Source organism: Xenopus laevis, chromosome 4L (assembly GCF_017654675.1).
Source record: "Xenopus laevis strain J_2021 chromosome 4L, Xenopus_laevis_v10.1, whole genome shotgun sequence".
NCBI lineage: Eukaryota > Metazoa > Chordata > Amphibia > Anura > Pipidae > Xenopus > Xenopus laevis.
Window position 1 is genome coordinate 109,043,218 of NC_054377.1, and position 23,796 is coordinate 109,067,013.

The 23,796-nt window shown below is 40.8% G+C and overlaps 1 protein-coding gene across 1 annotated transcript in view; it reads right to left on the bottom strand.

The window, feature by feature from the left end:
* The window catches only part of LOC108713552 (complement factor H-like), a 71,249-nt gene extending 50,734 nt beyond the window's left edge, over window positions 1-20,515 (bottom strand). The window contains 1 exon segment of the mRNA XM_018257109.2: window positions 20,444-20,515. Coding sequence (XP_018112598.2) covers window positions 20,444-20,501 — 58 coding nt within the window. The 5' untranslated portion in view covers window positions 20,502-20,515.
* Window positions 20,516-23,796: the final 3,281 nt, after the last annotated feature.

A 23,796-nucleotide genomic window follows, 5' to 3' on the forward strand; every position in this document is an offset into this window, starting at 1 on the left:
AATCCTTTACTAATGGTCATTTGCTTCCAAAGGAAGGGCTCTGTTATTATTATACAGATGCCTCTGGAACTTCTCAAGATAAATACATATGTCTTATCTTTATATATCAATTGGAATGTGTTAACCATACAAAATCAGACAAGAATAGGGGAATTCCTACAAGAAATAGAGTGCTACTATACACTTAACTTATTCAATTGGAAATATCTTAACACAATACATACACCAGAAGTGTATTTTACAAACTCATATAGCTTCAACTAAAATGTACAGACAATGCGGGGACATTATAAATTGCCACACTAAATGAAGGCTATCATATGTAACATATACATAAAAGAAAGGCACTTAGATGAACTTCAGTGATTTCAAGTAACAAGTAACCCCAGCTGAAATAAATATGTACTGTAGTCAAAGGGATTCTGTCATGATTTTTGGGGTGTAGTTTTTATTACTAAATGAACTGTGTACATTGCAACTAATTTATTCAACCTTTTAAAATGTATTCTTGAACCAATATGTATTTTTGTTGTAGTATTGGTGTGAAGGTAGCCATTTCAGGTTGCTTGTTCATGTACCTTCAGAAATAGCCAGCACTTCACAATACAACTGCTTTCCGATATGCTGCTTATTCTCCTGTTCAATGTAGCTAGAGGAGTTGTGACTTGGGTATTTTACTAATGACTGCTATTTCTCATGACTACCACTAGTGCATATGAGCGTTTTTAGCAATGCAGATGTCAGGGAGCTGTTATCCTGTGACCTTCCCATTATTCTGTTGATTGGCTGCTGGGGGGGGGGGGGTGGATGAAGGGGGTGATAGCACTCCAACTTGCAGTGTACCAGTAAAGAGTGACTGAATTTTATTAGAGCACAAGTCACATGGCTGAGTGTACCTGACAAACTAAGAACATGTCTAGCCCCATGTCACATTTCAAAGTTAAATATAAAAAAATCTGTTGGCTCTTTTGAAAAACAGATTTCAATGCTGGATTGGGCAGGAGGAGCGCTCTTAACTGATGTGTTTTGTAAACAACATATTCCCATTACAGAATCCATTTAAGCTTGCTTTAGCTGATATGGCTTGTGATCAAGATGGTGCCAAGTAGACGGTGGCTTGCAAGGGACACAAAACGAAAAACACTTCTCCTGCCTATGGAGCTTTTTAAAGAATAAAAGAAGAAATCAACAGAAGAACACTTCTGGACAAGTCTTCCTCTGTATATGTTCTTTTTGTCTTCAATTTCTATTTACAATAAAATCTCATCTTTAGTTAACAGACAATACCTTCCATAGCAAATGCTGGAATAGATACGTTGGAACACAAAGAGGTAGGTGGTCTGTGTGAGCTTGAACACTGTGGGGTATATATATCAAAAAGTGAAGTTAGAGATCACCACAGTCTGCTGGAGTGAAATACTGCCTCTCTCCATTTATTTCTATGGGGTATTTAAAGGGTATTTATCAAAGGATGAACTTTCACTTTCACCTTTTGATAAATATGCCTTTAAAAATCCCATAGAAATTAATGGAGAGAGGTGGTATTTCACAGTGGTTATCTCTAACTTCTCTCTTTGGTAAATATACCCCTGTGTGTGGTGCAGGGATGTAAGATACTTTCCTTGTTGGTAGAGATAAGGTAGAGATGAAGCCACATTAGCTTTTTTGAATTTCCCTTATAGAACAATAAACAAGGGAAAGTTGTGCTCACCACTAGTTTTTAAAATCATTAGGCGGGGGTGCAATGAGGGTGTGACCACAAAATACATATAGACAAATACAAGATTCCTCTGCACTCAACCCCTGGGTTGAGTGCAGAGGAATCTTGTATTTGTCTATATATATATATATATATATTGTATTTACTATGTTACTCATCCTCCCTGTGTTTACTTTTATATATTGTACAACGCTGGGGGTCCTTACATTGCTTTATTAATAAAGATATACATACATGCAGCACATTCTAGTCTATCACAAATCAAGTTTTTTTTTTTATTTCATCCACATAGGAACACAGCTTATGGCTTACAGGAAGTGGGGCAAATCTGCACCTGGGCAGTTACCCACAGCAACTAATCACTGAAAGTACCGTAAGTTATTGTGAAAATATTTGATTATTTGCCATGAATTACTGCACTAGGGCCAAAATTGCTCACTAAATGAGCCTTAAATGTTGCAGCATGTGTTACTTGGAAAGCCAGTGGATAAACCAGCAAGGCTCTGCTGGAATTAAAGTCAGGGACCTTTGGGTTTCTAGCTTTGTACCTTATCTTCTAGGCCAGTTAAGCTACTTGCAAGTGTGCTCATATCACCTGGCCTTTCCTGTATGGCCACAGCAACCTTATTGGTTAGTTAGAGTCAGTCATCCAGTCAGGGATGACTCTGCCCTTTATAAGCCCTGTCCCCTTCACATTCTGTGCCTGAGCATTAGTTACTGATGGAGCACTGTAGCCTACCTGCTCCTAGTTTCCTGTTTGGTTCTGCTCCCCATTCTTGTTCCAGTTCTCCCCCTGTCCAGGTCTGGATTTGTGGTGAGGCCACAAAGGACCAGGCCTAGGGCAGCAAAATATTAGGGGCAGAAAGCTGCCCAGCCGCTTTCTGGGAAGCACTGGGGATGCGCAATGGGGGGGAGGTAGTGCGAGTGCTAGGAAATCCAGCCCTGCCCATCACCTGTTCTTTTCCCGACCATCCCTCTCCTGCTAGTCCCTGACTCTACACCCACTCTGTCCTGTCATTGGTTCCTACCTGTACCATTTGTTCCAGTCCTGGTCCTGGTCACTCCGTCCTGTCTCTTGTTAGTCACCCACTCAGTCCTTTTCCAGTCCTGGCCTCAATGCCTGCTCCATGCTGTTGCCGATATTTCACCTGCTCCATCCTGCTCCTGCCATTCACTGGTCTGTCCCACTCCAGTCTGCCCCTGACTGACCCGATCTGTCCCTATCCTGCCAGAACTTGATTATTTGCCCATGTCACCTGATCTGGTTTCTGTTCACCCCATCTTGTCCCCTGAGTACACAGTACCAGTCCTTGCCTGAAAGACTCCCACCTTCCTCTCAGTAGAAATCCACACTATGCCTTACACAGGTGAATCAATATAGAACACGAACAGCACCTTCTTGATACAATAAAAAGGCCTTTATTCAAACATGGCACAGACCAATCGTAGCAACGTTTCGAGCCGTCTCTGGCTCTTTATCAAGCTAACACACCTGGTCACAAAGACTTCCTTTTAAACAAGTAAAAACAGCGCCATCTATAGACAAAATAGCAACAAAGTAACAGCAATTTGTGTACAATATAAAGCATACTTGTATCCATTTCTAAATGTAGCCACTTGGCAAGGAGCTATTCTGCTTTTCTTCAATAGTATGTGCTGGAGTCAATTACCTGTAAAAACACAACAATAAAAAAACTATAAAAACAACTGAATATCATATTTATAAAATGGTATGTAACTCATACTCTCTATTAAGGCCATTAGGTGTGAGGGTTTCCAGGCGACGAATCCAAAAGGCCTCCTTCTTGAGTAGCCTTTTCGCTCTGTCACCCCCACAACGTAATGGGGGGACATGGTCCACCACTTGGAATCTAAGCTGGTGTATCCCATGTCCCATCTCTACAAAATGGCCCGCAACAGCTTGATCAACTTTTTTTGTTTTTATAGCAGATTTGTGCTCTCTAATTCTATCTTTGACCTGGCGAGTGGTCTGTCCTACATATAATAAACCGCATGGGCATTTTATTACATATACAGCAAACACAGTGAGGCAGGTATAATATCCATTGATATTAATAGGTGTACCTTTACGAGGGTGGTATACATGTGGGCCTTTCAGGCAATTTGTGCAACAGTTGCAACCCAAACAAGGAAAAGTTCCATGTCTTTTAGAATGTAGTAGCAACTGGGTGTCTTTTTTACCACCAATATCGGATTGCACCAAGGATGACCCAATAGTACGACCCTTTTTATATGACATCATCGGGGGAGAATGGAAGCTCGGGATATTTGGAAACCCGTCTCTTAATACCCGCCAGTGTTTACGTAAAATGTTAGTTATCTGTGGGCTAATACTGTTATATGTAGTGACAAACGGTATGCGATCCATTGGTTTACGTGGGCGTCCCTGTAACAAATTCTCTCGGCTAGAGAGTTCAACTTCAGAGCGCTGTTGGACCAATAAAGGGGCAGGATAACCTCTATCAGAAAATTTAGATTGCATCTCATCCAATCTGCGTAGGCAAACCCCCTGATCACTTACACAGGTGAATACCATGAAACTGGCAAAATGTTTGCAGATGTCACCCTGATCTGGTTTCTGTTCACCCCATCTTGTCCCCTGAGTACACAGTACCAGTCCTTGCCTGAAAGACTCCCACCTTCCTCTCAGTAGAAATCCACACTATGCCTTACACAGGTGAATACCATGAAACTGGCAAAATGTTTGCAGATGTAATGACAAAGCCACTGCCAAGGTGTATGTCTGCAGATATTAAATCCAAAGCTGCACCTTTCTGATAAGTCATTTTTAGGTGGGGATATAGGAGTAATGTTAACTACTTGAATGTGAAATAAGGAAGGAATCCTTGTTCTTCAGCATTTACCCAGACTGGACATTGCAGTAATTCTTGCAACAAATTCATTTAGCTCATTAAGTTCTTGCAGTCAGTACTAACCATTACAAGAAGGCACCGCGGACCATCCATTTTTAGTACATGCTGGATCTATGCTCCTATCTTTCTTGAATTTCTCATCATTTGCAAATCATTCCTTTCACTTTTTATTTCCCTGTTTATGCAAGTAGGGTAACCACCTTTTTAAATTTTGGAGATGGAGATGGTGGGAAAATGGGTGGGGCAGAGGTGGGCCTGTGGTTATAAGGGGTAAATGGCAGCGGAGAGGGTCAGGGAAGGGAGTGACTTTTAAATTAATTGTTCAGTGTAAAAATAAAAACTTTGTAAATAGATAGGCTGTGCAAAATACAAAATGTTTCTAATATAGTTATGTAATGCTAATCTGACTATGCAAACCAAAAAGAAGTTAATGTCCAGCTAGTTGTTAGAGCATGGGCGACATGCGACTCAAAACACTCAGGCTAGGGCCTTCGCTACATGGAAGGTTTAACAAGTGGAGTAGAATAACTACAACTCTCACGCTACTGTGCTACACCAAATAGAAATAATGAGCGCCAGGAGATTCTTGTGATGAACCAAACGAATAACTGTTTGTACAAGACAAATCATCCCAGGGTTTACTTACAGAGGTCAAGGCAGACACAATGCCACACAGCAGGCTGTCCCTCTGCTCCCAGGCAGTGAATAAGTAAAGCACGCTTTCTAGCAGCAGAAATCTCCCCTTGGTCAGCAGCAATAATGTAATTTTCAAACATACGGATCCAAGCAGTAAAAGGTATGGTAGGCTCACAAGGGTTTGGGAGAAAAGGTGCAGGCTGCTGCAGAGGTAGAAGAGACATCTCGTCGCCAATTTGTTATGTTTTGGTAGCCGAAGATGAGTAGAGTATAACAGCACTTTATTAGCAGGTTCATGCAGCCATTACACAACAGTAACTTCCAACTCTAACACTCTCAAGCTGTACAGAAAGTCCTGTGTATGCACAGTACAAGTCCTGTGCACAGTGACACCCCAGGCCATTTGTATAAATACCACAGATACCATACTGATACTACACACAGTAGCTACAATAAAGGGCAGAACTCCACGATCCAATGAGGTTCGCTGGGTCGTGATGCGAGGAAATGCAGGTGCCCAGTCGGAGGGGCAGAATATAATGTAAGTTAGCAAAACATCGCAGCTACAAAATACATGCATCCGACTGTCGGATGCAAACTCCGCACAATGTGTCTTCAGTCGGATGCATGTAGTTTGTAGCTGAGATGTTTCATTAACTTACATTATATTTTGCCCCTTTGTCTGGCCGCCTGCATTTCCTCGCAGCACAACCCAGCACACCGCATCGGATCGTGGAGTTTTGCCCATAAAGGTGGCATGTCCTTTACCTAATCAGTCTCTGCATTGGTAAACAGTTGTGGTAAGTTCTATTTTGTGGGAACATACTACTGTACAAGAATTCTTGGAAAAATAAAAAAAATAAAGCAATGTTCAGTATGTTGAGTAAAGGTTTGTATATTGTACATGTGTACATTTGTGAATAGCACTTGGATGCAAGAAATGTTTCATTTAAATAGAAAAATACTATGTAAAGTTGATATGTTTTTTTCCCCATTATTTTCACTATAGGAAAGTAAAAAGTGAATTATTTGCTTTTTAGTATGCATATTTTGCTATGATGCTTAAAGGACAAGGACAAATTTATACATTTGGAAGTGTCAATATGTTAGGCATATATCTGTGCTTCAGTTCAGTAAAAGTATACTATTATCATTATATATTATATATTGTGATGTATTGATAAAGGTCCTTTGTGTAAGATCAAAATGTTGACACCATTATATTTTTGCACATAAAGTGCCTTTTTGCATAAAGTCCCTTTTGCATATGAAAAGTACTGGGAACTGGGAATTACAGCGCAGTGCATACACCTAGTGAACACTGAGGAACACACCTCAGGGGATTCCACTAGGAATAATAAAACACACAGTTTGCAAATTAACAAATATAAACTTTATATAAACAGTTTAACACTAGGGCAAATACACACTACACTGGGGACACGTGGGACACTACCTTAACCACTATTAGGTACTTAACTGTTGCTTTACACAGTCCTTGGTAAATATCACAGTCCCAATTCTCAGGAAGGGGTTAATAACCACACAGTTCAAATGATTGTCCCTTCCTCAGAGCTCTTATTCCCCAGGTAGCGCTACCTTATTCCCCAAAAGTACCTCTCCCTTTTGAAGTTAGCAGTAGCTTCCTCATAGCAGGTAAAGGGTTAAGACCTGTCTTCACTGTGGGGCTCCACACTCGTATCCATGCCAAGATCCTTCCTTGGGTGTCTCACTCACCGGGGTGCTCTCAGAGGAATTCACACTGGAGATCACACACAGCTCTGCAGCAGAAACAATCTCACTAGTGGCATCTTTCTCCTTCTGAGTTTGCAGCAACTTCGCAGGGGACAGGCTGGGCTCAATCTCCCCAGATTCAGCAGCTTCTTCTCTGCGCCTCACAGTCTTACAGCTACTCACGCTGGCTCCCTCTGCTTTCTCTCTCTGGGAGACCCCGTGCATTTGGCTCCAAAGTCAGGCACACCCTTTCTCCCAAGGATGCACTGGGGTTCCCAGCCAATCGGATCGCTATCCAGCATGCAACTGGGCTGGATGATGTCACAGATAGACAACCAGGGGAAGGATTTCTCTTGTCCCTTACACTAATATACTGTATATACCAGCATGTAGTTTGTACTCGGTTTGAAAATGCTAATTGCCTGGGTGCCAGAATAAAAAAACTATTATCTTGATAAAGGTCTGAATATGTGACCGAAACTTTGATTTCGCACAATAAAAAAGATTTTTTCATTTTTTGAGTAAGTCCTGTGCGTGCTGGGTCATTGCTGTATATATATATTGTGGTGAGGTCACTACTAGGATACCTGGGAAAGTCCAGGACGGAGCTTATTTATGCCCCAGGTTCCTAACAGAGTGGTTCCGGGACTGCTAGTCCAGCCCGGGTGTTTTGAGTTGTCCTGAGGTAACTCAGGTGGTTAATTAAACAGGCAGCTCAAGCCAGAGTGGAGAGTTCCTGGCTGGGGAAAAGACACAGGAAAGCTGCCTGTGTGAGAGGGACTGAAATCACCAAAAGGTTTGGGATTGTATATCTTCCTGTATGTTCTTTGTTTTGGGGAGACAGGCGGTAGGCCTTCTCCTGGTTAGTTAGGAAAACTGACCTGTATTAGTTAGAAGCCCATTAAGTGGCAAGGATTTTATTTTGAATTGTTTGTTTTGTTTATTATTTTTCTGCAAGAGACAATAAACTGCCAGCAAGAGACTATACTCTCATGAGTTGTGCTTGTGCCGTGGGCTGTGTTACCCCAGGAAAACTGATCCCAGCTACCCAAACTCTTACATATGGTGGAGGGTGCTCTGGCACAAAATAAAGCAACAAAAGGCAGTATAATATTGCAGAGACTGTGAATTAAAGGGGTAGTTATCCCATAAGAACTGTGCAGCATGGAGGAGATTGTGAAACAGTTAATGCTGTCTAATGCCACCCAGCAACAGGCACAGCAGCAAGCGGAAGCCCGCCATAAGGAGCTGGTCCTACAGTTGCAGCAACAGACAATGGTTCAACAACAGGCACAGCAACAGCAGATGATGGCCATGTTTAAAAAGCTGGCAGAAGATGCAGAGGAAGACCGGCAGGTACTGACAGGATTGGTCCAACAGTTGGCACAGAGACCCCAGGAGCCACCTGCAGTAGTACATAGCAATGTACCCAAAATCAATGTAAGCCGCTTCCTCCAAAAGATGACATCAGAGGATGATCCGGAGGCATATCTCACTACATTTGAGCGGACCGCCGAAAGAGAGGGTTGGTTTAAAGAGCAGTGGGCAGGTCTTTTGGCACCCCTGCTAACCGGTGAATTGCAAAAAGCATATTTTGATCTTGACTCTGTTACTGCCAAGGATTATGAGAAACTGAAAAAAGAGATTCTGGCCCGCCTTGGCGTTACCCTGGCGCTTCGTGCCCAACGTGTATACAGCTGGGCTTATCACCCGGAGAAGCCTCCACGCTCCCAGATGTTTGACCTGATCCACCTGGTGAAAAAATGGTTGCAGCCAGAGTCCTTGACTGGACCTGAGATTATTGAGAGGGTGGTACTGGATCGCTACCTGAGGTCCCTTCCTGTTGCCCTGCGCAAATGGGTGACCCATGGAGACCCTAAAACTGCAGATGACCTTGTGGAGTTAGTGGAAAGGTACTTTGCCGCTGAGAACTTTGGCACCCCTCCCGCATCGTTCCGGGCTCCACACCTGAAAGGGAGGTACACCCTGGCAACGGGTAAGACTGTTCATGGGGACACGGGTGGTGGTAAAAGTAAATCACCCTTAAAGGGAGAGAATTTTGGCAAAAACCCGGGAGGCTGGCAATCTAAAACTGGAAAGTCTGAGACTCTTAGGTTTAATTCTGAGACTGTTAAATGTTTCCGTTGCCATGATTTTGGTCATATTGCAGCAAATTGCCCTTTGCTTGATGATCCCATGCAATGTGATTTTTCTTCCAGGAATAGACGTCAGTCCCTGTTTGCTACGGTTGCCTGCACTGCGGTGCCGGTTCAGGAAAAGCAAATGTGTAAAGTGAGTGTGAATGGGAAACAATTGCTTGCATTGCTAGACTCCGGTAGTCTAGTCACTTTGGTAAAGTTAGACTCCGTAGGCCCTGTTAAGTTCCAGTCAAAAAGGGTTGGTGTGGTTTGTATTCATGGTGACACACGGGAGTATCCTGTGGCAACCCTAAAGTTTAAAACGGGCCTTGGTACAGTGACTTACTCTGCAGGGGTAGTACCACACCTTCTGCATGATGCAATAATTGGGAGGGATTTTCCCCAGTTTTGGGATCTCTGGAATCAATCAGTTTCTCCCTGCTCTGATGCAGTGGTTGAAGGACCTGTGCCCATAGAAAATTCAGAACTAACAGGTTCAGAGGATTCTCCTCAGGAAACCCCAGCTTTCCCTTTCTCTGTATTAGCAGGAGACTTGGAGGACCCTGAAGATGGTCAAAACCCTAGTGGGGAAACCAGTGAGTCGGGTATTATTGACAGTGTTGTGGATTTCTCTGATTTGAATGTACACAAAGAGAATTTCGGTACAGAACAGTTAAAAGACCCTGACCTTATAAAAGCTAGAGAAAATGTGAAAATAATTGACGGGGAACCTATTGAGCCAGGGCTCAGGTTATCCTATCCTCACATGGCTTTAAAAGGGGATCTACTGTACCAAGTATCAAAAAAATCTAATGAGGTGATTGAACAATTAGTGGTACCCAAACCATACAGAAGAATGGTGTTGGATCTTGCCCATGGTCATGTAATGGGGGACATTTGGGTGTGAAAAAAACTACCGAAAGAGTTTTGCAGAGATTCTTTTGGCCTGGTGTATATCAGCAGGTAAAGGATTACTGTGAGTCCTGTCCTGTTTGCCAAATTTCCACTCCAAGGCCACATTTTCGTAGTCCCTTAATCCCATTACCAATTATTGAAATACCCTTTGAGCGAATAGCCATGGATCTGGTGGGCCATTTGTTAAAATCTGCCCGGGGTCACCAATATATCTTAGTGATCATGGACTATGCCACTCGCTATCCGGAAGCTATTCCTTTGCGCAACACTTCTGCTAAAACCATTTCCAAAGAATTGCTTCATGTGTTCAGTAGGGTTGGGATCCCTAAAGAAATCCTCACCGATCAGGGTACCCCTTTCATGTCCAGAGTAACTAAGGAACTCTGTAAATTGTTTAAAATTTCACAATTGCGAACCTCTGTCTACCACCCTCAGACAGATGGTCTTGTGGAACGTTTTAACAAGACCCTAAAAAGTATGTTGAAAAAGGTAGTGGACAAAGATGGGAAAGATTGGGATTGCCTTTTACCCTATCTTATGTTTGCTATTAGGGAAGTTCCCCAATCCTCTACAGGTTATTCTCCATTTGAGTTACTCTATGGGAGACATCCTAGGGGGCTCTTAGACATAGCTAAGGAAACCTGGGAAGGGGAAGTGACACCCCACAGGAGTGTAATTGAACACATATCACAAATGCAAGACAGAATTGCTTCAATTATGCCCATTGTAAGAGAAAACTTGGCCCAAGCCCAGGCTGCCCAACAAAGGATATACAACCGTAATGCTAAAATACGTGTCTTTTCACCTGGAGACAGAGTACTAGTTTTGGTCCCCACGGTGGAGAGTAAGTTCCTTGCAAAATGGCAGGGACCCTTTGAAATAATTGAGAGAGTTGGGGAGGTAAATTACAAGGTACACCAACCTGGCAAGAGGAAGCCAGAACAAATTTATCATGTTAATTTACTTAAACCCTGGAAAGACAGGGCATCATTAATTGCAGTACCAGCCTATGCTGTTTCTAAGGACACTCACGAGACCCATCTGGTCCCTGAGGTTACCATTGCAGAAACTTTGTCCACCTCCCAAAAACAGGAGGTAAAAGAATTCTTAATGAGGAATAGGGATACTTTCTCTGACCTCCCAGGAAAGACTCCCGTTGTTGAGCATGAGATTGTAACCGAGCCAGGAGTGCGTGTTAAACTCAAACCCTATAGGATTCCCGAAGCTAGACGAAAAGCTGTGGCTGATGAAGTGGCAAAAATGCTTGACTTAGGGGTAATTGAAGAGTCCAATAGTGACTGGTCTAGCCCGATTGTTCTTGTTCCTAAGCCAGATGGTAGCTGGCGGTTCTGTAATGATTTTCGCAAGCTTAATTCAGTATCCAAGTTTGACACTTACCCAATGCCTAGGGTAGACGAGCTCATAGACAGGCTGGGTACTGCTCGTTATCTGACAACATTGGATTTAACAAAAGGGTATTGGCAGATACCATTATCGGAACAGGCCAAGGAAAAAACTGCTTTTGTCACTCCAGGCGGTTCTTTCCAGTACAGAGTAATGCCCTTTGGCCTACAAAATGCCCCTGCCACGTTTCAAAGAGCCATGGATAGAATATTAAGACCTCACCAACAGTATGCGGCTGCATATTTAGATGATGTGGTGATACACAGTACAGATTGGGAGTCTCACCTGCACAGAGTTCAGGCTGTGTTGGATTCCCTCCGTAAAGCAGGCCTTACTGCCAACCCCAAGAAATGTGCCGTTGGTTTGGAGGAGGCCAAGTATTTAGGTTACACCATTGGCAGAGGTGTGGTAAAACCCCAGGTAAATAAAACAGCAGCCATTCAACAGTGGCCACGCCCTCTTAATAAGAAGCAGGTTCGAGCTTTTCTGGGTATCACTGGCTACTACCGGAGGTTTATTCCTCATTTTGCCACCTTGGCTGCTCCCTTAACAGACTTAACAAAGGGAAAAAACTCTGTCATGGTCAAGTGGTCCCCTGAGGCAGAAAAATCTTTTCAGGCCCTCAAAGATGCATTATGTGCACAACCAGTCTTGTATTCCCCAGATTTTTCAAATGACTTTGTGGTCCAGACAGATGCATCAGATGTGGGATTAGGGGCAGTATTATCCCAGCTTTATAACGGGGAAGAGCATCCAGTGGTGTACTTAAGCAGGAAGCTCAATGACTGTGAGAGGAAGTATGCCACAATTGAAAAGGAGTGTTTGGCCATAAAATGGGCCCTAGATGCCTTAAGGTATTACCTCTTAGGCAGAAAATTTGACCTTATTACTGACCATGCACCTCTAAAATGGATGGCCCAAAAGAAGGAGACCAATAGACGAGTGAATCGTTGGTTCCTCACGCTGCAGGACTACTGTTTCACAGTGAAACATAGGCCCGGGTCAGAAATGGGCAATGTTGATGCCCTGTCCCGGGTTCATTCCTGTTGGGCCTCAGTTGTTCCAACCATTGGGTTGAAACAAGGAGGGGGGGTATGTGGTGAGGTCACTACTAGGATACCTGGGAAAGTCCAGGACGGAGCTTATTTATGCCCCAGGTTCCTAACAGAGTGGTTCCGGGACTGCTAGTCCAGCCCGGGTGTTTTGAGTTGTCCTGAGGTAACTCAGGTGGTTAATTAAACAGGCAGCTCAAGCCAGAGTGGAGAGTTCCTGGCTGGGGAAAAGACACAGGAAAGCTGCCTGTGTGAGAGGGACTGAAATCACCAAAAGGTTTGGTATTGTATATCTTCCTGTATGTTCTTTGTTTTGGGGAGACAGGCGGTAGGCCTTCTCCTGGTTAGTTAGGAAAACTGACCTGTATTAGTTAGAAGCCCATTAAGTGGCAAGGATTTTATTTTGAATTGTTTGTTTTGTTTATTATTTTTCTGCAAGAGACAATAAACTGCCAGCAAGAGACTATACTCTCATGAGTTGTGCTTGTGCCGTGGGCTGTGTTACCCCAGGAAAACTGATCCCAGCTACCCAAACTCTTACAATATATATATATATATATATATTATAGTACAAACACCTGCACTCTGTCCTCTTTTTTCTCCAAGCCGGGTGCTCGGTCAAAGTGTTTATATATGCATAGAATGGACCAGCACACCGTTTTCTTCAATCAAACGTGTTTATTCAATACACACTGTGCATCCTAACGTTTCGGCCCGCATCCGGGCCTTTATCAAGGATAAAGTGACAGTGATAGTGATCAACCTTTTATACCCATAATCCCCCTCGTTAGTCATGTCATGATGACCTCATCACAATGTTCAATTTACACTCCAATTACACATGTGTTAAAATGTCGCACAGAAAAAACATCTTTTCAAGTTATAATGTGCTTGTAATTACCACCTAACTGTTATATATTTGATAAGTGCCACAATTTCTCAAAATTAAAATCTTTCATTTCTGATTGCAATGCGTCCTCATTATTTGCAATAAACCTCTTTGTGTAAAAGTGAATATAAAACATTAAGTGTACCTTTACATTACTGCCAGTAGATGTCACCATAGTGCTGCAAAATGATGCACAGTGTGTATTGAATAAACACGTTTGATTGAAGAAAACGGTGTGCTGGTCCATTCTATGCATATATATATATATATATATATATATATATATATATATATATATATATATATATATATATATATATATATATATATATACCTTGTCCGTTCCATCTGCACATGCTGTACCAGTATTCCTCACTTCTGGGTGCTGTGTAGTGGTTGAATCATCGAAAGATTCGTGGTCTCACGCACTCCGGTTTTTACTTCATTTTTTTTATTTTTTTTATTAATCACATATCATAGCATTAACGTTTCGGCTCTTGGTCTAGACAGAGCCTTTGTCAAAATGCATTACCATCAATAAAATTAATTAAGTTACGCAATTTAAAAATACATGAACCCCGCCTCGTTAGTGACATCATTACCAGGCATGTTTGATCACTCATTAACAAATTCTGTTTAGCTATCAAGTAGTCAGTGATACATCAACATAAAAAAATCCTATAAAGAAAAATCACCTTAATCAAGTAAACAGGAAGTTTGGTGGATAAATAAATTAAACACATTAACACCACATGGATTAAATAGGGATTATGATTTATATGTATATTTGCAAATGGGTTTCTAAGGGTTGCTAAGGAACAGTGATCTAATTTGCCCCATGTATTAACATCAGTAAGCTTGTATTGATTTTTTTTGCTACAACAGAATGCATCCCGTAACATTAAAAGTTCTCCCTTCTAATGTCCTCTGGTGAATAAGACATCAGAGGGTTTATTATATTGAAAAATCACTGAGACTTTTAACACAGTCAAATTTAAAAAAATAAATGGTGCCTTAAATATTTATACATAGCTATATTGCTTCCCTTTTTTCTTGTTTTGACTTTTTTTAAAATATGTATTTAATTTTTACTCATGTGTCCATTCAGTGATTCTTGCTTGCTTGCTAAGGTCAGCAAGCCCATTATGACTAGTGTAAACAGCTGAGGACCCAAACCTCAAACCTTCCCATGTAAACTGCTAAAGCGTTTAACCCCAATCTATTTGTTAAACAGTGCCCCATAAAATAAAGCTTTTAACCCTACTGCAAATGCGTTATCCAATCTGCAGTTTGTGTGTTGCTTATAAGTACTGTGTATTTTGATCCCTGCAGTGTGTGTTTTGTGGAAATGAATCACTGGAAAAAAGGAAAGAGGAGACCTCTTGGTATGTGGTGCCATTTTCTACTCTTCTGTACTGTATTGGCATAAACAAAGTCCCGCCCACTGAACTGAGAGTTTGTTTGAAGTATGATAGGTATATGCCCAAGGCCACTGCCACTTGTTTGCATTGTACCCTTGCCCATTATGCATGATTAGTGAAGCAGGAATAAGCCACCTCTATACATTACTAGTGATGAGCAAAAAATTTTACTATTTACAGATTTGCTGCACAATTCAACATTATACAGGAGGCAAAATTTTTGCATAAGAAAAATTGCAGCACAGCTTATATTGTTTTGTGGTACAAAAAAAATGCATCTAGTGTGAAACAAAAAAAGGTGGGGGGCAGGACGAACACATATGTTATTTTATCCCACCCTGTGTATATACACATAAATATATAGTTTATTCGTTTTAATGTGGGATACAAAGCACCCAGATGTTATCTGATGGTACTCAGAATTATTATTAGTTGTGCCTGTGTTTGTAAGTTACTTGTAATATATAAACTATAGATTTTACTTTTTGCTTAAACAGCAACAACGTGTAGTAGTAGATACCATTACCAGTCAACCACAAGAATTGTAAAAAATCACAGACATGTTTTTAAGAAGCTGGCAAGATGAAAGGCTTTTTTTCTATTTGAAAAAGCAGTTGTAGCTTAGTGGATAGGAGGTGCTTTCAGTGTCAGACTGGGCCGGCCAGACACTGGAATAAAACCTAGTGGGCGCTGGCCCCGTCCTGGTCCTTGCACAGAAGCCGGAAGCGACTTCCCGTTCTGAACAAAAAACGGGATAGGATGTTGCCAGAGGACATTCTGAGACTGGGGTGGGGGGCCCCGGGGGTAGTGGGGACCCCTAGTCAACAACCCCAGTATGCTGCAGGGCCCCCAGTCTGACGCTAGGTACTCTAACAATTTACACATTTAAAATCTATCATTTACAAACAATGGGACATCCTTCAGAAGGACATAGCATATGGTTATCTCTGTGTAAATCAGTGTTTCCCTTCAATAGATCACAGAATCTGGATGACCACTTAGTGAGAGCTGATTTGCCAGAATTAAAATATTTTTAGTAAAGCAGGTACATACCCATGTCTATCTTGTAGCAGCATTATCAGTGATGAACATTACAACATTTGTCATACTAGTGTTGCTCCTCAACTCCTTTTAATTCTGAATGTTGCTCACATGTTCTAAAGGTTGGGGATCCCTGCTCTAAGGGATTCCTAATAAAACTAAAGAATTTCACCACAGAGTTAAGTTGAGTTTACAACCACTCCAAATGAAACCCAGTGCACACCCCTCCATACACTCACATGATATATAGATATATATCTATGCTAATTGTAGATTTTCTTATCATAATAGCCTATGATATTATCCTCGTCCAAGAAATTAGCCAAGCTACTCTTAAAAACATTAACAGAATCAGCCATCTGGCAGGGCATTCCACAACCTCACTGTGAAGAACCACCTACTTTGCTTCAATTTAAAGTTCTGTCCCTCTATTCCAGTGGTCCCCAACAAGTGTTGCTCCCAGCCACCACATAGGGGCTACCAATTGCAAATCACAGCCCCTATTTGGCACACACCCAGGAACATTTTGCATGCATATGTTGCTCTCCAAATTTTTTTACATTTGAATGTGGCTCAAAGGTTTGGGGACCCCTGCTCTGGTCTAAAGGGGTGGCCTCTAGTGTGGTGACCCTTTCTATGGGATAAAAGGTCCTTGCTATCTCTCTATAATGTACATGTAATACAGCAGGGGTGATATATATACCTTGGGAATGTTAAGTAGGAAAACCAAGAGGTCAGTAAGAACATTTATAGGTTAACATAGAAAAACCATTCATAATTGTGATTTAAAAAAGCTTTAGCACATCATTAAACATTTTAAACTCCAAGGAACAGTGGATGGTATTGCAGGTGGTCAGTTTCTCCACTGCAGAAAGACAGAAAGAAGTCATGTGGATTGCCTGGATTTATTGGGCAGATTTCTGGTAAAGTTTATAGCTCGGGACAAAAGGTGCCACTTCATATTACTATAGCCGTACACATGTAAGCTGCATACTCAAAGCGTATTTGCCTGTGTGTATGGGGTTCGCTCTTAGGAAGGGCCGATACTGAAAAATGGCCAGATCAGTGATGCGCAGGTTGACAATCCAGATTCCAAAACTGACCTGACCTCAAAAAAATGTTGTAAAATGCAGGGAAATTTATTCAAGGGATGTAAAATTGAACTATCACCATATATACATCTATCTAAAGGTGGCCATTAGTGAATTTGCGCCGTTTAGCTTTGCCGAAAAATTCACGATCGGCGAATTTTCGCGAATTCGAGCCTGGCGAATAAATTCGCCCATCACTAGTGGCCATACATGGCAGGGCTGGACTGGGAGTAAAAAGCAGCCCGGGCAAAAAAATCAAAGCAGTCCAGAGGTAAACATGCGAAGGTCTAGTACTCATCCACTCATAAATTGGGGTAAAACTGCAAAAAATTATGTGCATAAAAAGCTGCCTTTCTCGCTTAAGTGTAATTAATGTAAAATATGTTAAAGATTCTACAGCCCTGTGCCTTTATAAGGTCACGGAACTAGTGATGGGCGAATTTATTCACCAGGCGCGAATTCATGGCAAATTTGCCCGATTCACCGCCAGCGAATAAATTCACGAAACGGACGCAAAAATTTTACGCTGATGCATTTTCGCCAAAAAAACTAAACCGAAACGACGCAAATTCGCCCATCTACACAGAACCCCTTAGTAACTTCTAATATCCTTATCATTTACACAGTAGGGGGTACATTATCCCTTATAATACATGAGTGATACTCAGAGTTCCCTGTATAACTCAGCCTGCAGCCTTGTGCCTTTATATGGTCACAGAACAACCCCTCAATGACTTCTAATATCCTTATCATTTACAAGAAATATGATCATCATGAGGGAGAATCTCACAGGGAACAGGCTGACAGCAAAGGCTTCTGGGATTGTTTTGCTCAAGTCCCTCCCTTAGCACCAACATTTGCTCAGGACCCCTGTAGCAATGGAATCCTAGGGCCCATCACCTCCATGGGCAGCAACCCCCAACATCACTGGAATACCACATTATTGATCATTAGGGATCCACTATTTTGGATTCGTCTGAAGCCCCGGAATCTTTCCGAACCGAATCCAAACCATAATTTGCATATGCAAAATGTTTTTATGTCCTTGTTTTGTGACAAAAAGTCATGGTTGCTACTAAAAAGGCTGAATCCTAAACCAAATTCTGGATAGATGCATTCCCTATTGATAATAACTATAAACCTTTAATTTGCCCCTACCCCATATTGGAGTCTTGGGTCCTAGCCAGTCCCCTCCCCAATATTAATATGCCCCTCCCACAAAAACAAATATTCTAACAAGTCCCTGTGTCCCTCATATCAATATTCCCCTCCATACTAATCCCTGAACCCCTCTTTCCATATATATATATATATATATATATATATATATATATATATATATATATATATATATATATATATATGTCGTCTGAAGGTGCACACCGTTTCCACGTTCACGTACCTGGTTGCCAGCAAAGAGTTTAGATAGATGCAAAGTCGAAAGTAGCGACACTCACAGGTTTTGTAGAAGGTTTGAAAAAACAAAAAGTTGTTTATTAAAGCTCAACGTTTCGATCCCCCACAGGGATCTTCGTCAGGAGAGTACAAACAAAATGTTTGTACTCTCCTGACGAAGATCCCTGTGGGGGATCGAAACGTTGAGCTTTAATAAACAACTTTTTGTTTTTTCAAACCTTCTACAAAACCTGTGAGTGTCGCTACTTTCGACTTTGCATCTATATATATATATATATATATATATATATATATATATATATATATATATATATATATATATATTTTATATCTTAAAGTGTATGGCCACCTTAACTATGGGTACAGGTACGGAACCTGTTATTCGAAATGTTCAGGACTAAGGGTTTTTTATAGAGAAGGGGTCGTTGTGTAATTTGAACCTTTTTTCTACTAAAAAAACATTTAATCATAACATAAACCCAATGTGATTGTTTTGCACCAATATGATTTCATGCAGCTTAGTTACCAATAAGTAAAAGGTACTTTTTCATTACTTCAATGAAAAGGGAAATCACTTTTTAAAAATATGTCAGTGCTATATAAATAACAGGGAATAAATCAAATAAATTTTTTTTATTATTTTCTTATAGTGGAGTCTATGGGAGATGGCCTTCCTATAATTTGGAGCATTCTATCAGGTCACTGGATCCCATAAGTAGACAAATATACACATGTATACATAGATATACAACACATGGCTATGTAGAAAATACATTTATGTAGAAAGGAATGACTCTGGTAGACTTTGTCAAATTAAACTGCAGGGTTTGGGAAAGAACTGTAGTTTAGTAGTCTTTTGTTTGATCCAATTGTCAATTTGCTTATCTCTCTTTTTTCCCAAATTCATTACACTGACAAGTTGGTTCAGCTCGGACTAGAACCACAAGCCCCAGCATCCTCACAGGACCACAATGGTGAAACATGAGGGAGAAAACATAAAAACATTAAAAAACACAAAAACTGGTTGTTTGGAGGTAGGCACCCATTTTACTTGGCTGATTGAGAGACACATTCATCCCAGCCCTTTCCAACACAACCTATATTGGTGGCAGAACATTCCTATTGGGTTTATTTAATGTTTACATGATTTTTAGCAAACGTAAGGTAAGGTAAGATCCAAATTACTGAAAACACAGGTCCCAAGCATTCTGGATTATAGAGCCTATAGAAAATTGATTGTAGGAGTCCAACGTTTAAATAGTACAAAAAAGTTTTATTTTACATTATGTATAAAAACTTAAAAGCCTAATGTGTTTTGTGTCACCAAGGATACCTAATCATCATAGGCTCTATAATTAAGTGTCCTTGGGTGACAAGAAACTCTTAAGGCTTTTTCGTTTTTTTATGCATAATGTAAAATAAAACTTTTTTGTACTATTTAAACATTGGACTCCTGGATTCTACTTTCTGGTGTTCCAGATTGGTGCCTGCCTACAATAAATTTTCTGTGACTTACTTCCCTTTGCTGAAGGTCTGGAGCATGAGCACCCGGACCCACCGTTGAAAGCAGTACGCTTATACAAACGGCTGGAGGATTTCAGCTTCTTGTGTTTTGGAAATGTAATAGAGCCTACACTTGTATATTTTATTTTCTGGCTTCATTGTTTACAGAAACAGAAGTTCTCAGCAGTTGCAGTTGCATGCATTGCTAGATACTCCCCAAAACAAATATAATTCTAATCAGCTTTGCAATATACAGACATTGCAATTTTCCAATGCTGTTAATGTTAGTGACTACAGCTTTAGGCACATCTTTCAGATGAGGTGGGTAACCTTGTACAATTTCAGCTCTGCTTCGGGCTGGAGCTCCTCTTTGCTTCATGCATAATCACTGTCCTCTTTCTCAGTAGCAGAAATTATTGCCTTTACTGTAACATTTGGTAATTTTCTTGTCATTTTTGTTTATTGTGACAGGCTGAACCTGGGTAAATGTGTATAGCCTTATTTCCTTCATTATTTAAGTAAAAATATTCATGGCACTAACTAAATAACTGATATACAGTATGAACTCATAAACCTATTATAATCTTACCTTGTGCAAAGCAACAACAAGGGCAGAGCAGGACAATGCAGAATGTGTACACACTCATGTTTTCTCTCTCCTGTTTCCTCTTCTGTCCTGAAATATTCCACAGATTTAAATCACCGTTGCTATTTGGAAGGGTTATTAATGATTGACAGTGTTACCAGTGGCTTAACTTTACAAGCAGAAGAACCCACGGTCATTAGGGGGAAACCTACAGTGAGAAGGGCCTGGTATAAACCTGTTCCCTCCTAAATGTTTGGATTTGGCTGACAGAGGTAATGCGGTTGCCTCTACTCTTACAGTGAATTGACCCATGAAACTTTCCCCACAGCAGGACCAATTATGCCTTTTGGGTCTTTGTGAGAAATGCTTCCTGCTTCTTTATCATTTCACATTTAAAGGACAATATAGGCATTGTGCACATTTTCTTGTTGGATATTTTCTTGCTTTTCTTTACTCCACTGTTTCCTACTTCTATTGTCACAGATTTCCTAATCACATCCCAAATCCCTCTGAAGTCTGCTTTTGAAAAGCCAACAGGCCTTGTGATAAAGGGACATAATCTGAACTCAGCAATCCAAAAAGACCTGGACATCCACAGAAGACAACAGTGGTGGATGATCGCAGAATCATTTCCATGGAGAACAGAAACCCCTTCACAACAGCCAAACAAGTGAACAACACTCGTCAGGAGGTAGGTGTATCGATATCCAAGTCTACCATAAAGAGAAGACTGCATGAAAGTAAATACAGAGGGTGCACTGCAAGGTGCAAACCACTCATAAGCATCAAGGAAAGAAAGGCTAGATTGGACTTTGCTAAAAAAAAATCTAAAAAAGCCAGCACAGTTCTGGAAAAACATTCTTTGGACAGATGAAACCAAGATCAACCTCTACAGATTGATGGCAAGAAGAAAGTATGGAGAAGGCGTGCATGGCTGCCAATGGGACACTAGTGTTTATCCATGATGTGACACAGGACAGAAGCAGCCGATGTTCAGAGACACTGTCTGCTCAAATCAAGCTAAATGCAGTCAAGTTGATTGGGAGGTGTTTCATAATACAGATGGACAATGACCCAAAACATACAGCCAAAGCAACCCAGGAGTTTATTAAAGCAAAGACGTGGAATATTCTTGAATGGCCAAGTCAGTCACCTGATCTGAACCCAATTGAGCTGCATTTCACTTGTTGAAGACTAAACTTCTGACAAAAAGCCCACAAACAAACAGCAACTGAAAGCCGCTGCAGTGATGTTCCTGAGTTCAAGACTTCAGGCTGTCATTGTTTTAAACCAAGTATTAGAAATGAACATTCTATTATCAGTTTTTTAATTTGTCCAATTGCTTTTCAGCGCCTGAAATTAGGTGATAGTGTTAAAAAAAAGGCTTTAGTTCCTCACATTTGTATACAATATACATCTGAGTTGTTTTATTTAAAATTCATTGTGGTAATGTACAGAACCAAAATTAGAAAAAAGTTGTCTCTGTATGGGCCTAACTGTACAATTACAGTTTATACACCTTTTTCAGCATAAGCAAAATAAGTAGAACTGATGATGAAAATAAATCCTACTTATTATTGTAATTAAAACAATACTTGTTGTGACTGTTTTGGCTTACAGATAGGTAGAAGTCTATTGTCTGTGCACTGGGAATATAATTGTCATCCTTGCAAGAATGATTTAAAAGAGAACTAAACCCCCTTTAGCCAAAAGTCCCCCCTCCCTGCCCCCCCTGTCTTACCCCTAAATTGTGTCTCCTCTAGAAATACTGACCTCACATACAGAGTCAGCACAGCAGAGCTCACGGGCACCATCTTTGGCGCTTCGGTAAATTGCCAAAGGGAAGGAAGAAGAACCGAAGAATACTAAAACACCGGAAGATGGTGCCAGTAAGCTGCACTGATTCTGCATGTTCCTTTAAGCCTTCAAAGTTGTCACAGAAGTTGGATTTTATCAGGAGTGTCTGCGATATGCACATGCTCAGTGGGCTTTGAGCAGCTGTTAAGAGCTCAACTTAAGGTTATCACAAATCATAAAGCAGAAAATGAGGTTTGTCACATAAGCTGATGCTACAGGGCTGATTATTACATTCTGGTGCTAACTGTTCTTGTTCTAATAATGTTATTATTCACTAATTATCCTTATATTGTGACATTTATATTTTATATATTTAGTATATTGCGAGTTGGTCCCTAAGCTCAGTAAATGACAGCAGCAAAGAGCATGTGCAGTGAATCAGCAGAAAAGAAGACGGGAACTACAGGGTCATCATTGGGGACACAGATCTTTACTATGAATGGGCTGTGGTTTCACTGGGCTGTTATAGAAGCCCAACACGTAGGGGCACATTTACTAAGCTCGAGTGAAGGATTCAAAGTAAAAAAACTTCGAATTTTGAAGTTTTTTTTTTGGGTACTTCGACCATCGCATAGGCTACTACGACCTTTTACTTCGACTAGAACGATTCGAAGTAAAAATCGTTTGACTATTCGACCATTCGATAGTACTGTCTCTTTAAAAAGAACTTTGACTACATACTTCACCACTTTAAACCTACCGAGCTACAATGTTAGCCTATGGGGACTTTCCCCATCAGTTTTCTAAGGTTTTTTTGATCAAAGGAAAATCCTTTGATCGATCATTTAAAATTCTTTCTAATCGTTCGATTCGAAGGATTTTGTCGTTCGATCGAATGATTTTTCCTTCGATCGTTCGATCGCAGGATTTGCTGTAAATCCTTTGAATTTGATATTCGAATTCCTAGGATTTTACTTCGAGGGTTGAATTGGAGGATTTATTAACCCTCGATATTCGACCCTTAGTAAATGTCCCCCGTAATGTAGAACATTTCTGCCCAGTTCTCCTTTAACAAAAAACCCAGCCTATACATGTGTTGGCCCCGGGGTAGTGCCGAAATTAGAAGCAGAATAAGAGGGCCATTCTGTCATGCTAGCTGAGAATAAACCCCTGGGCTGGTGCAGTTTTTTGCTAACAGGGACACCTTCCCAGGGTATTAGGTTAGTGAATACTATCACTGGAGGGGTGCTTGATTTTTGGCACCCCAGTGATTGTGAATTTCCTTCTCATTTAGAACAACAAAAGTATGTTCAGTACAAGCCCTATTCATTGCACCACTTTAAGTTATTTCTGATTAGCTATTAGATGGTCATGGATGAGAGCTGCATATCATATGTTTTATTTCTCATATTTTATAACAGGTATGTCCAACTGTTGGTCTATGTTGGTGATTTTTATGCCCCAAACTCTTGTATATTTAAACTGCTTTTAGTCCAAATATAATAAAATCTATGGTGTAAGACCATATAAAATCAATTATTATTTTGTTGTTGTATTTA